General features: G+C 44.4%; 1 protein-coding gene across 2 annotated transcripts in view; it reads left to right on the top strand.

Annotated features, from left to right (window-relative positions):
* The window catches only part of CEP192 (centrosomal protein 192), a 1292743-nt gene that overhangs the window by 1220061 nt on the left and 59481 nt on the right, over window positions 1–13201 (top strand). For both annotated transcript variants that reach the window (XM_029590939.1, XM_029590938.1), the window contains one exon: window positions 9496–9622. In XM_029590939.1, coding sequence (XP_029446799.1) covers window positions 9496–9622 — 127 coding nt within the window. The remainder of the gene's footprint in view (window positions 1–9495; window positions 9623–13201) is intronic.

Here is a 13201-nt window from a genome sequence, read left to right as displayed (position 1 = left end):
AGTCTGTCCTACGTAATTTGTTTCCAGTGTAAGATCCCAACTCTTCCTACCTAGGGCCCACTATGAATTTCAGGCTGCCCCATTGTTGCCAACAGCATCCCAGTTGTTGTGCCTGTTGCATATGGTTGGGTGCTGGTTGGCCTAGTTTGTTTCAGGAGCAGCCTGTAGCTTGCTATTCGCCCATCTGTGAGGACCTACCATCCTGCTTGTCCTGAGAGAAAGCAGAGTTGCTTACCTGTAACAGTGTTCTCCCAGGACAGCAGGATGTTAGTCCTCACGAAACGCACCCAACACACCGTGGAGTTGCGTTCGCCTATGGTTTGTTATTTTATTTTTCGCTCATACTTTCTGCTTTGAAACAAGACTGAACGGGGACCCCTTGTGGCCACAGGGTTAGTGGCATGCTGGGCATGCTCAGTGAGCCAGTCAAATTCTAGAAACTTTGACAAAAGTGTTCCGTGACAGGGCTCCATCTGATTATGTCACCCATCTGTGAGGACTAACATCCTGCTGTCCTGGGAGAACACCTGTTACAGGTAAGCAACTCTGCTTTATAACAGTTTCCACGATTTTTCCCGGCACTGAAGTTAGGTTCACCGGTCTATAGTTTCCCGGATCGCCCCTGGAGCCCTTTTAAATATTGGGTTACATTGGCTGTCTTCCAGTCTTCAGATACAACAGATGATTTTAATGATAGGTTACAAATTAATTGTAATAGGTTTGAAATTTCATTTTTTAGTTCTTTTAGAACCCTGGGGTGTATACCATCCAGTCTAGGTGATGTACTACTCTTCAGTTTGTCAATCTGGCCTACTACATCTTCCAGTCTCACCGTGATTTGGTTCAGTTCATCTAGAATTGTCACCCTTGAAAACTGTCTCTGGAACAGGAATCGCTCCAACATCCTCTTCAGTGTAAACACAGAAGCAAAAAATTGTAGTCTTTCTCCGATGGCCGTATCTTCCTTACGTGCCCCTTTAACCCCTTTATCATCTTAATGGTCCAACCAACTCCTTTGCAGGCTTTCTGCTTCAGATATATTTTTTAAAGTTTTTATTATGAATTTGTGTCTATGGCCAACTTCTTTTCAAATTCTCTCTTAGCCTGTCTTATCAATGTCCTACATTTAACTTGCCAATGCTTATGCTGTATCTTATTTTCTTTATTTGATGGATCCTTCTTCCAATTTTTAAATGAAGATCTTTTGTCTAAAAAAAGCCTCTTTCACCTCACTTTTTAACCATGCCAGCAATTGTTTGGTCTTCCTTCTATCTCTCTTAATGCATGGAATACATCTAGATTGCGCTTCTAAGATTTTTTTTGATTTTTTTTTTAACAATGTCCACGCCTCTTGCACACACTTAACCTTTTTAGTTGCTCCTTTCAATTTTTTTAAACTATTTTTCTCATTTTATCAAAGTTTCCCTTTTGAAAGCTTAGTGCTAGAGCTGTGGATTTGCTTACTGTCCCCTTTGCAGTCATTAATTCAAATTTGATCATAATATGATTGCTATTGACAAGCGGTCCCACCACCGTTACCTCTCTCACCAAATCCTGCATTTCTCTGAGAATTAGATCTACAGTTGTGCTCCCTCTTGTTGGTTCTGAACCAATTCCTCCATAAAACTGTAATTTATTCCATCCAGGAACTTTATCTTTCTAGCATTTCCTGATGTTACATTTACCCAGTCAATATTGGGGTAATTGAAACTCCCATTATTACTGCACTACCAATTTGATTAGCTTCCCTAATTTTCAATGTCCATCTCGTCATTTTTGGCAGGTGGACAGTAGTATACACCTATCGCTATACTTTTCCCTAACACACAAGGGATTTCTACCCATAAAGATTCAATTGTACATTTAGTCTCTTGCAGGATCTTTATCTTGTTGGACTCTATGCCATCCCAGACATAAAGTGCCATCCTGCTAACAAGTTGCTCCTCTCTATCATTGCGATATAATTTGTACCCATGTCCCATTGGTTATCCTCCTTCCAGCATGTGTCTGAGATGCCAATTAAGTCTGTCATTCACTGCTGTACACTCATTCTGCTTTTCAGTTAACAGGGATAATTTGGAATCTTTTAGCTCAAGTGATTTTTTTACTTATAGGCTCATTTACTAAATTTCATATTGTTGGAACTTCTCTGTTCGGATGCCCTATTTCAAATGCTTCATTCTCCTAGGTCAAGTAGGATGGTAGTCCTCACACACTTGGATGACATTATCAGATGGAGCCCGGCACAGAAATTTATGTCAAGGTTTCTAAAATTTTGACTAGGTATACTGAGCATGCCTAGCATGCCCTGTACCGCGTGTCCACTCGGAGTCCCTCTTCAGTCTTTTTTTCCGCAGAGCTTTCGTCTGGCAGTGAAGTGAGCTCATGGCTTTTCGTTTGGAAATTGCCTTGGAAAACTTTTCCACCGGTAACTTGCGGTTTTTCACATGTTTTCTTCAACATGGGTCTCTCTTTAGTTTGCTTTAGCCTGTCAGTCAGGTTTTTCGGTGACCTCGGACCAGTGGATTCTGTCCATTGTCCATCAAGGGTACTAATTGAACCTATTGGGTGTCCCACCAAATTCTCCTCTATGCCCTTTTTGGAGGCCAATAGTGCATCAGGAGGTACTGTTAAGGGAGCTGTCCTTCCTCTTAGCCAGAGAGGTCGAACCTGTCCCACCAAGGTAAAGAGGGCACGTATTCTGTTCCCAGTACTTACTGATTCCAAAGAGAACAGGGGAACTCTGTCCCATCTTAGACCTGAGGGCCTTGAACAAGCTTCTCAAAAAAGAAAAGTTCAAGATGGTTTCTCTAGGCAGGTTGGGGAGCTCATGTAGAGGGGCTTCGCATCCAGGGCCTATGGTCTACCCAGGAAGCACGGTGTCAAATTGACTTCCTGGAACTTCGGGCAATCAGATATGCTCTAAAGGTTTTCAGAGATTGGTTGGACAACAGTTATCCTCATCTAGATATACAACTGGGTAGTAGTGATCTACATCAGCAAGCAGGGAGGAATGGGATCACACCTCATGTGTCTGGAGACTGTCCACATGTAGTAAGAACATAAGACAATGCCATACTGGATCAGACCAAGGGTCCATCAAGCCCAGCATCCTTTTTCCAACAGTGGCCAATCCAGGCCATAAGAACCTGGCAAGTACCCAAAAACTAAGTCTATTCCATGTTACCATTGCTAATGGCAGTGGCTATTCTCTAAGTGAACTTAATAGCAGGTAATGGACTTCTCCTCCAAGAACTTATCCAATCCTTTTTTAAACACAGCTATACTAACTGCACTAACCACATCCTCTGGCAACAAATTCCAGAGTTTAATTGTGCGTTGAGTAAAAAAAGAACTTTCTCCGATTAGTTTTAAATGTGCCCCATGCTAACTTCATGGAGTGCCCCCTAGTCTTTCTACTATCCGAAAGAGTAAATAACCGATTCACATCTACCCATTCTAGACCTCTCATGATTTTAAACACCTCTATTATATCCCCCCTCAGTCTCTTCTCCAAGCTTATCATTTTGGTAGCCCTTCTCTGTACCTTCTCCATCGCAATTATATCTTTTTTGAGATGCGGCGACCAGAATTGTACACAGTATTCAAGGTGCGGTCTCACCATGGAGCGATACAGAGGCATTATGACATTTCCTAGCGTGTAGCCAGATGGACTCAGAAAGAATGGGTATAGTATGCTCGTGCTAGCAGTTGGAGACGGATCTGACGTCAGCACGGGTATATATACCCCCACGGGAAGCGTAGCAACTCAGTAATTTCCGTCTCCAAAGCAGTTTGGAGAGCCTGCACGCTCGCTAAGCGTGTTTCCAATCTACTTTCTATTTTCTACTTTCTTCTTACTAAATTTCTACTGCAACTTCGAGCCCCGCACTCCTGCGGTGATACCCATGGGATCCCTCCCCCAGTTGAGTTTCCCGGGGTGATTTCTGTGATCCCCCGGAGGTTTAAGACCTCAGTCCGGTGGCCGAATCGCAGCAGGGACGTAGCCCCCGGGCGAGGCTCGGGCATGGCGAATGAGGCGCCTCGGTCCCGGCGTGGACGAGGCAGCGGGTGCATATCCTCAAACGTGGCGGTGAAGGTACTTGCCCTCTCCCCCCGCAGCTGGAGACCGCCCGGGTTCCAGCCGGGAAGCGCCGAGGATCAGGTAAGGCGTACATCTCTTACTTTTGGTCTCCGAGGGACGAGGATCGGCAGCGTGGCCTGTAGGCGGCACGCCGTGGAGGGCGCCATTTTGTTGGCCTTGTTCAGGTATTGAGCGCCCATGATAGGCGCCTGTCTATGACTAAGCGCATATTATATGCATACCATTGTGCGTATATTGCTGACCGCTTATTGCTGAGAGCATATTGCATACCATTGTGCGTATATTGCTGACCGCTTATTGCTGAGAGCATATTGCATACCATTGTGCGTATATTGCTGACCGCTTATTGCTGAGAGCATATTGAATACCATTGAGTGTGTATTGCTAACCGCATATTGCTGAGAGCATATTGGATATCATTGAGCGTATATTACTGCCGCATATTATTAAGCGCCTGGTGTATTAAGCGTATATTGCTGTCGCATATTATTCAGCGCCTGTTATATTGCGCGCCTGTTGTATTAAGCGTATATTGCTGTCGCATATTGTTAAGCACCTGTTGTATTGCGCGCCTGTTGTATTAAGCGTATATTGCTGCCGCATATTATTGTGCGCCGGTTATATTAGGCATACATTGCTGCCGCATATTATTAAGCGCCTGTTATATTAAGCGTACATTGCTGCCGCATATTATTGTGCACCGGTTATGTTAGGCATACATTGCTGCCGCATATTATTAAGCGCCTGTTATATTGAACGCATTTTGCAGCTGCATATCATTAAGCGCATATTTTTCAATGGAACAGAACGCCTCAGTGAAGAGCCGGACTCCCTTTGTGCCCAATGTGAGGAGGCCGTGGGACCCTCGGGCCAGGACCAGTCTCAGCCACGGTTTGCTGACAGTTCCCCAGGGGCTACCCCGTATTTAGCCGGCGGTCTCGACCAACCTGGAATCCCGGGGGACCTGGTACCCCAGCGATTAGAGACCGCTTCCATTTCCTGGGTGGATCTCTTTAAGGGAATTCATGCTTTTGTCCAGATGCAAACAGCTTCCCGTCCAGGCCCTGCTGTTCCGGCTGTTCCTGCTGCTGCGGTTGCGGCTCCAGCGGATCCTGTTCCTGGACCTTCACGCCCTTATCGTGGGCAGGATCTCCTGCCTCCAGACAGTCCGGTTCAGACAGACCCTGATGTTTCACCAGACGAGTCCGAACAACCGGACGAGGGGGAACTTCCCTCAGGGATTGAGCCATACAGAACCATGAGGCGGTTCTTCCCTAAGGAGGATCTCTCCGACCTGGTATCTCAGTGCCTGGCGGAGTTGGATATTACAGGTCCCAGCGTTACAGTACCCTCTGCGCAGAACCCCCTGCTGGAAGGTCTTCGTCCTACAGCCCGCCATTTTCCATTCTTGCAAGCCGCACAACAACTGATAGATTTAGAATGGGCTGCACCAGCGGCCTCATTCAAAGGGGGTCGGGCCCTGATAGGTATGTACCCCCTGGCACCGGCTTTTCAGGAACTGCTGACGTGAAGGAACTGCTGACGGGAAGGAATCCTTGTCCATCCCTTCCTAGACGATTGGCTGATCAGGGCGAAATCATGAGAGGAGAGCCATCGGGCAACCGACAGAGTGATCGCCCTTCTGGAAAGCTTAGGCTGGGTAGTCAACCTCAGCAAGAGTTGCCTACAGCCTTCCCAGTCACTGGAATACCTGGGAGTCCAGTTCGACACCCAGGCAGACACAGTCAGTCTCACTACCAAGAGAAGGTTAAACTGCAGACGCGTCTCCGGTACTTGATGGGAGCCAGTCGGCCCATTGCTTGGGATTATCTGCAGGTGCTCGGCCTCATGGCATCCACCCTGGAAGTGGTACCTTGGGCAAGGGCCCATATGAGACCTCTACAGCGCTCCCTGCTCTCGCGCTGGAGTCCCCGCTTCCGGAACTACTCCGTGCATCTACCTCTACCAGCCAGAGTGCGGACCCAGTTACGGTGGTGGTTGCAGCCCAACCACATGTGCAGGGGGTCGAAAATGTCCTCCCCCACGTGGACTCTGCTCACCACGGATGCCAGCCTGAGCGGCTGGGGAGCACACTGCGAAGAACTCACCGCACAAGGGCGGTGGAACAGAGAAGAGTCAGCGTGGAACATCAACTGCCTAGAGGCCCGGGCAGTCCGATTGGCATGCCTATGATTTGCTCACAGACTGAAGAACAGAGCAGTCAGAGTGATGTCCAACAACGCCACCACGGTGGCATACATCAACCGTCAGGGCAGAAAGAGAAGCCAACAGGTATCTCTGGAGATAGCCCCACTGATGGCTTGGGCAGAGGCGAATCTCCAGGACATCTCCACCGTCCACATTGCTGGGAAGGACAACACCGCGGCGGACTTCCTCAGCAGAGAAAGCCTAGATCCGGGAGAGTGGCAGCTGTCACCCACAGCCTTCCAGATGATTGTAGATCACTGGGGAATTCCGGACATGGACTTACTAGCGGACAAGTCCAATGCTCAAGTACCCAGATACTTCAGCCGCAAGCGCGATCCGTTCTCACACGGAATCGATGCCCTGGTTCAGCCATGGCCTCCAGGGACTCTGCTATACCCTTTTCCTCCGTGGCCTCTGCTGGGCGCCATCATCCACAAGATTCAGAAACACCGGGGCCTAGTTCTTCTGGTGGCACCAGACTGGCCAAGAAGACCCTGGTACGCGGGCATGAGAAGATTACTGGCAGGGGAGCCCCTTCCCCTGCCTCCTCTCCGGGACCTTCTACATCAAGGTCCCATCCTCCATGGGGATCCAGCTCAATTCTCTCTTACGGTCTGGCCATTGAGAGGGCTAGACTGAAGAAATGAGGTTACTCGGAGCCAGTGATAGATACACTCCTCCGAGCTCGCAAGTTTTCCACATCCCTCACCTACATCAGGATCTGGAGAGTATTCGAAGCATGGTGCGACACTCATGGCACCAATCCACATGCGACCACAATCCCTATTGTGTTGGATTTCCTGCAAGATGGACTTCAGAAGGGTCTCTCCCTCAGCTCCATCAAGGTTCAGGTGGCTGCGCTGTCTTGCTACGGGCCCAGGAGGGATGGCAAGACTATTGCCAAGCACCCAGATGTTTCTCGCTTCCTGAAAGGAGTCAAGCATATTCGTCCGCCACTGAGGTGGCCAGTGCCCCTGTGGAACCTCAACCTTGTTCTGGATTTCTTCGCGGGATCCACCTTCCGACCCCTTCGGGGCTTGTCTCTCCGTTCTCTAACTTTGAAGATGGTGTTTTTGCTGGCGGTGTGTTCAGCGCGCCGCATCTCTGAGCTACAAGCACTGTCCTGCCGTGATCCCTTCCTCAGGATCACTCCCGAGGCTATCCATCTTTGCACGGTTCCCTCCTTTCTACCTAAAGTGGTTTCACAGTTTCACCTTAACCAAACCATATCCTTGCCTACCACGGCGGGTTTGAAGAATTCTGAAGAAGGGTGTTTATTACGCCATCTCGACATAGGCAGATTGCTGCCCAGATATCTGGAAGTGACACAAGAAGTACGAAAGACGGACCATTTGTTCGTCCTGCACAGCGGAAAGAAACAAGGTGAAGCGGCCTCTCAGCCCACCATCGCCCGCTGGATTAAAGAAGTTATCCGAGCAGCTTACGTAGAGGCCGGGAAGTCTCCGCCTCTACAGGTCAAGGCTCATTCTACCAGAGCACAAGCGGCATCCTGGGCGGAATCCAGGATGCTGTCGCCTGCAGAAATATGTAAAGCGGCGACATGGTCCTCCCTCCATACCTTCTCCAGATTCTACCGTCTGGATGTCCAGGCCAGGGAGGGACACAGCATTTGTGAGGGCAGTCCTACAAGGACCTCAGGCAGCCTCCCGCCCAGGCTGGGAATAAAGCTTTTGTACATCCCATTCGTTCTGAGTCCATCTGGCTACACGCTAGGAAATGTTGAGATTGCTTACCTGATAATCTCCTTTTCCTTAGTGTAGACAGATGGACTCAGCATCCCGCCCAGCTGCCAGTGTACATGGGTTTCACCGATTCAAGGTAGGCCATGTCATTTGTTTACATAAGAGCGTCACCTTTGCCAGGTGTCGACGCCTTCCGGTTGGGAATGCTGGTGGTCTCCAGCTACTATCAATCAGTCAGGGGAATCCTGTTTCACTATTTCACTGAGCGTCAGTACACACACATCCATAACAGCTTTTACAAGGAAGATTACTGAGTTGCTACGCTTCCTGTGGGGGTATATATACCCGTGCTGACGTCAGATCCGTCTCCAACTGCTAGCACGAGCATACTATACCCATTCGTTCTGAGTCCATCTGTCTACACTAAGGAAAAGGAGATTATCAGGTAAGTAATCTCAACATTTTCCATTTTATTCACCATTCCCTTTCTATTAATTCCCAACATTCTGTTTGCTTTTTTGACTGCCGCAGCACACTGAACAGACTATTTCAATGTGTTATCCACTATGACACCTAGATCTCTTTCTTGGGTTGTACCCATTTCTGAGGCAGTGGTACTCAGCCGCTTACCTGGTAGGTGAGAAGGGTGTCCTGGGACAGAATGGACCAATTATTGGCCAGTAAAGTTGATATATGCATATTAAATGTTGGTACAGCCTTTATTTACTATTCAGACTAGAAGGAGGAAGAATGAGTCTTTTCTCCTCCTCCTACCTGATATTAGCATTTGAGGGGCTAGCAGGTAGGGGAGATGTGTGGATTTTGGGGTCAAAAGAGGTCTAGATCAGCCTGTTGCCATTTTAATCTTCAGGGGAAAAGGGGGGTCCTTTACCCCACTACCAATTTCCTCTCTTGGGGAACAGCCCACTCCTGTTCTTTGGTTTCTGGGATTGAAAGGTGGGAAGGGTATCTAATCTAGGCCCATTATTATTTTAATCTTCTGGGAATGGTGGTGTCCCTCACCATCTGTCATTTTTCTCCTTCTGGGGATTTAGGGATAGGAGGTATAAGGGCTGTTGGGTGCTAGTGGTTTGTTTATTAATTTAAAAAATCAGTATTCAGCAAGATGGGTAGTTTAGCCAAGTACCATTGTACTGAGTATCTCCCCCTTATTGTCAGTTTTCTTCAAAGCTTCACAAATATCTCAATAGCAGAAGCGTGCAAAGAACAATGAGTATGTTAGTCACAACCATTTCAGTTCGTCTTTCTGTTGACCAGCCCTGCGGCTTATGTAATTTTAGCCTTGAGTGCTGAGAATTTAAGCTGTTATGCAGACACACAGACTGTAAAAGTTAAACTAAAACAAAGACTTAATCCATCCTGGTCTTTCAATTTAAAAATTGATTTATTCCAATACTACCTGTACTCAGTTGCTTATACTGTATAGAATTTGTAATAAAACAAATTTTTTTGTTTCAGGCAAAATGAAAAAACTGACAGAGGAGTGTATGCCCTAGAAAATGTGTGTACCTTTCCTCCAACACAAGTTGGGGAATGTAGTATGATGAAAGTCAATTTGCAAAATAGTTCTTTCAGTATACACATGGTAAGTTGCGCAATTTGTTTACAATAGCTGGATATATTTTAAGGAATGCTTCTAATTGTATTATTGTGTTTATGTGACAGTTTTATAGAGTATAGCTCCCGTTTAAGTGTTCATTACAACTTGGGGACATTGAAAAAACATATTTTGTGTAAAAGCTTTATACTTAAATATTTAAAATGTTTGTCTAGAGAAAGTTATGTGATCCAAATTCAGACTATTTTTAACTGCTCTTTCTGTCTTGTGTATTTTTGTTTAATTATGTACAACTTAATTGAGCACAAATAGCAATATAGGGCCTTAGTCAAAAAGATTTTTTTTATGAGTGCAGAATAAGGAAAAGTATTTTAGAATAAAGTCCATAGTTTTACCTCCAGCTTTTATAGTCTTAAAAACCTACTTCAAAAAAGCAACATTGCATGTTTTATTTTTGTCTACTGTTTTATTTAGTGTACTTTTTTTTTTTTTTTAATTAATTCAACAGAATATAGTAACTTAGGTCTGCAGGTCAGACCATTTGTTTAAACAATGTTTTGCCCAATCCCTATCCCTATCCCCCTTTAAAAACCAAACAGCTCTCTTCACTCTTCTGTATTATCTGTAAGATGTAGTGAATTTACAATTAATCTTTGCATTCTGGTCATCAAAGATAAGGATCCCAAATATTCAAAAACTTTTTTTTTCTCCGAGTAGGTTTGCTGTATAATATGGACTTCTTGCATTTGTTTTCTCCACATAGATTACATAGGAAATTTATTTTCAAGCCATTGTAATAAGATATACTTCTTAATCATAAGACACGCCTTTCAAAACAAAAATAGCACATCCAGCATCATCCAACACATATGCATCAATAATGTCTATAAGACAAAAATCAGCTACTAAGGGTAATGATTTGTGAACAAATTATGAGAATTGGAAGAACACTTCCTTCCAAAAATGCTGAATATTCCTACATTTACAAATACTGTATATGAAAGACCCCTCCAACCACATTTAAGATAGCTTCCTGAACTGATAATTCTGGCTCTCTGCCCTCCTGGGGGAAAAGAACAGCTTATTAAGAAATTTAAACTGGAACACTCTCTCAAGGCCACTCATCATCTAGCACCTCTATACCCAAATCCAAAGCCCACCTTTGTGCCCACAGAGGAGACTGGATCCACCTCATATTTCCATATCATATTCCTGTAAATTTTTGACAGCTAGCCTTTCCCCATTTTAGGAAGCAGCACATCCCTTTCAAAATTCCCTGCTTTAAAAATATTTATATCCAAGTGCAATAGAGAAGAAACATAATGGCTTAACTGTAAAAAGCAAAGACTTCCTTATTCCCTAGAGCCAACTTATCCTTTAATTGCTGAAAAGACTGAATGCCTTCCCTATCAGTCAGTAAAACCTGCCTAATCTTGATTAAACCATTTTGTTCCCAGTGCCAGATTATTATCCCGAGCCCAAACCGTTTATTCCCTCGAATAAATAGAAATCCTAGGTGACCATTTACATCTCATACGAATCCTTTCCCAAGCTTTACAGACCACCCAAAGCTACACACTTCATTTCAGAGGCAAGGGTAACTGATATTTTGGCATGAAGTACATATAAACTAAAAGATTTACTCAAACCCCCTCTACCACCTCCTCAGCTGAGTCTGAGTAATCCAATCCCATGCCACTTATATTAACCCAAATTATTTATTTATGGTTTCTTCCCTCCGCAAATACATTTAGAAATCGCTCTTCACCATCTAAGTTAATGCTTTATCATCAGCAGAATAGATGAATGTTGTAGCATATATATATCCACTTTGACAGTATAACCATTTTCATTGTACCTTACCAAAAAGCGAGAATCAGACACCTCTAGCTCTCCAGCCAAGTCCCTGTAATTTTTAATAATGGCTTCACATTTCATTTTTAAAGTTAGGATAAATATCTACGAATAACCAGCCCCAAATATGTAAAATGGTCCCATGCCCATAGCATTGGTAAATGCCTTTCCAAAGAACCTCCTAACAAACTTGAGATATCTAAGGCTTACAATTTATCTAAATTTAGTCTCAATCCAGAAAAAGTAGCCAAGAACTTTAACTCATGCAACAGTACCAGTAAATTTCTTTTTGGTTGTAAAAGACACACCAACAGATCATCCACAAACATGGCTATCTTCATCTCATATTTCCCAAATGGTATACCCTTAAGAACCACATCTTTCAAAATTTTTCTAACTATAGGCTTCCACATTCAAGATAAACAAAAGGAGGAGATAACGGGCATCCATGCCTAGTACCTCTTATCAAAGAAAATTGTTAGAAAGAACCCCAGTAGATACCTCTGCAGCTTTAGGACCTTCATATAAAAATGAATACAGCCCACAAACAATCCATACAACCCCACTTTCCCTAAAACACAAAATAAATCCCAGGACAAATGATCAAAAGTTTTTCTATATCAAAACTAATAAAAAGGAGCATATCCATTGACATAGAACTAAATTCTACTGCTGCCAAGATCTTTCTAAGATAATCATAACATTCCTCACATGCATAAATCCAACTTGCTCCTTAGAAATCGTCTGGTAAAATAACAGCTAACCTGTTGGCCAATACATTAGAATAAACCTTTATGTCCACATTTAACAAAAAGATAAGCCAATAAGCCAAAGGCAATTCCAAATCCTTCCCTTTCTTTGGTAATGTAGTAATAAAGGCCTCCTTCAGAGACACTGGCAGATCTCTAGACTTAACAGAATCCACAAACACCTGAACACACAGAACTTTGTAACGCTCCATGGTGAGACCGCACCTTGAATACTGTGTACAATTCTGGTCGCCGCATTTCAAAAAAGATATAGTTGCGATGGAGAAGGTACAGAGAAGAGCGACCAAAATGATAAAGATGATGGAACAGCTCCCCTATGAGGAAAGACTAAAGAGGTTAGGGCTTTTCAGCTTGGAGAAGAGACGGCTGAGGGGGGGATATGATAGAGGTGTTTAAAATCATGAGAGGTGTAGAATTAAATGTGAATCGGTTATTTACTCTTTCGGATAATAGAAGGACTAGGGGGCACTCCATGAAGTTAGCATGTGGCACGTTTAAAACTAATCGGAGAAAGTTCTTTTTCACTCAATGCACAATTAAACTCTGGAATTTGTTGCCAGGGGATGTGGTTAATGCAGTTAGTGTAGCTGGATTTAAAAAAGGATTGGATAAATTCTTGGAGGAGAAGTCCATTACCTGCTATTAAGTCGACTTAGAAAATACTGTTGCTAGTTATAGCAGTGTCTAATATGGGATAGACTTAGGTTTTGGGAACTTGCCAGGTTCTTATGTCCTGGATTGGCCACTGTTGGAGATAGGATGCTGGGCTTGATGGACCCTTGGTCTGACCCAGTATGGCATGTTCTTATGTTCAAGCCAGAAGACTATCAGGCCCTAGAGAATTATGATTTTTTACGTATTGACTCATCACAGAAACTTCAGCCTAAGTTTTATAGGTCCATTAAGTTTATCCATTTGATATGGGCTTAAAACTGGCAAGGACAGATCTGCAAAAATAATTCTTCACTTTTTGTCACGTCAT

The sequence above is a fragment of the Rhinatrema bivittatum genome, chromosome 2 (assembly GCF_901001135.1).
Source record: "Rhinatrema bivittatum chromosome 2, aRhiBiv1.1, whole genome shotgun sequence".
Lineage (NCBI taxonomy): Eukaryota > Metazoa > Chordata > Amphibia > Gymnophiona > Rhinatrematidae > Rhinatrema > Rhinatrema bivittatum.
This window is presented reverse-complemented; position numbering and strand designations above follow the sequence as displayed.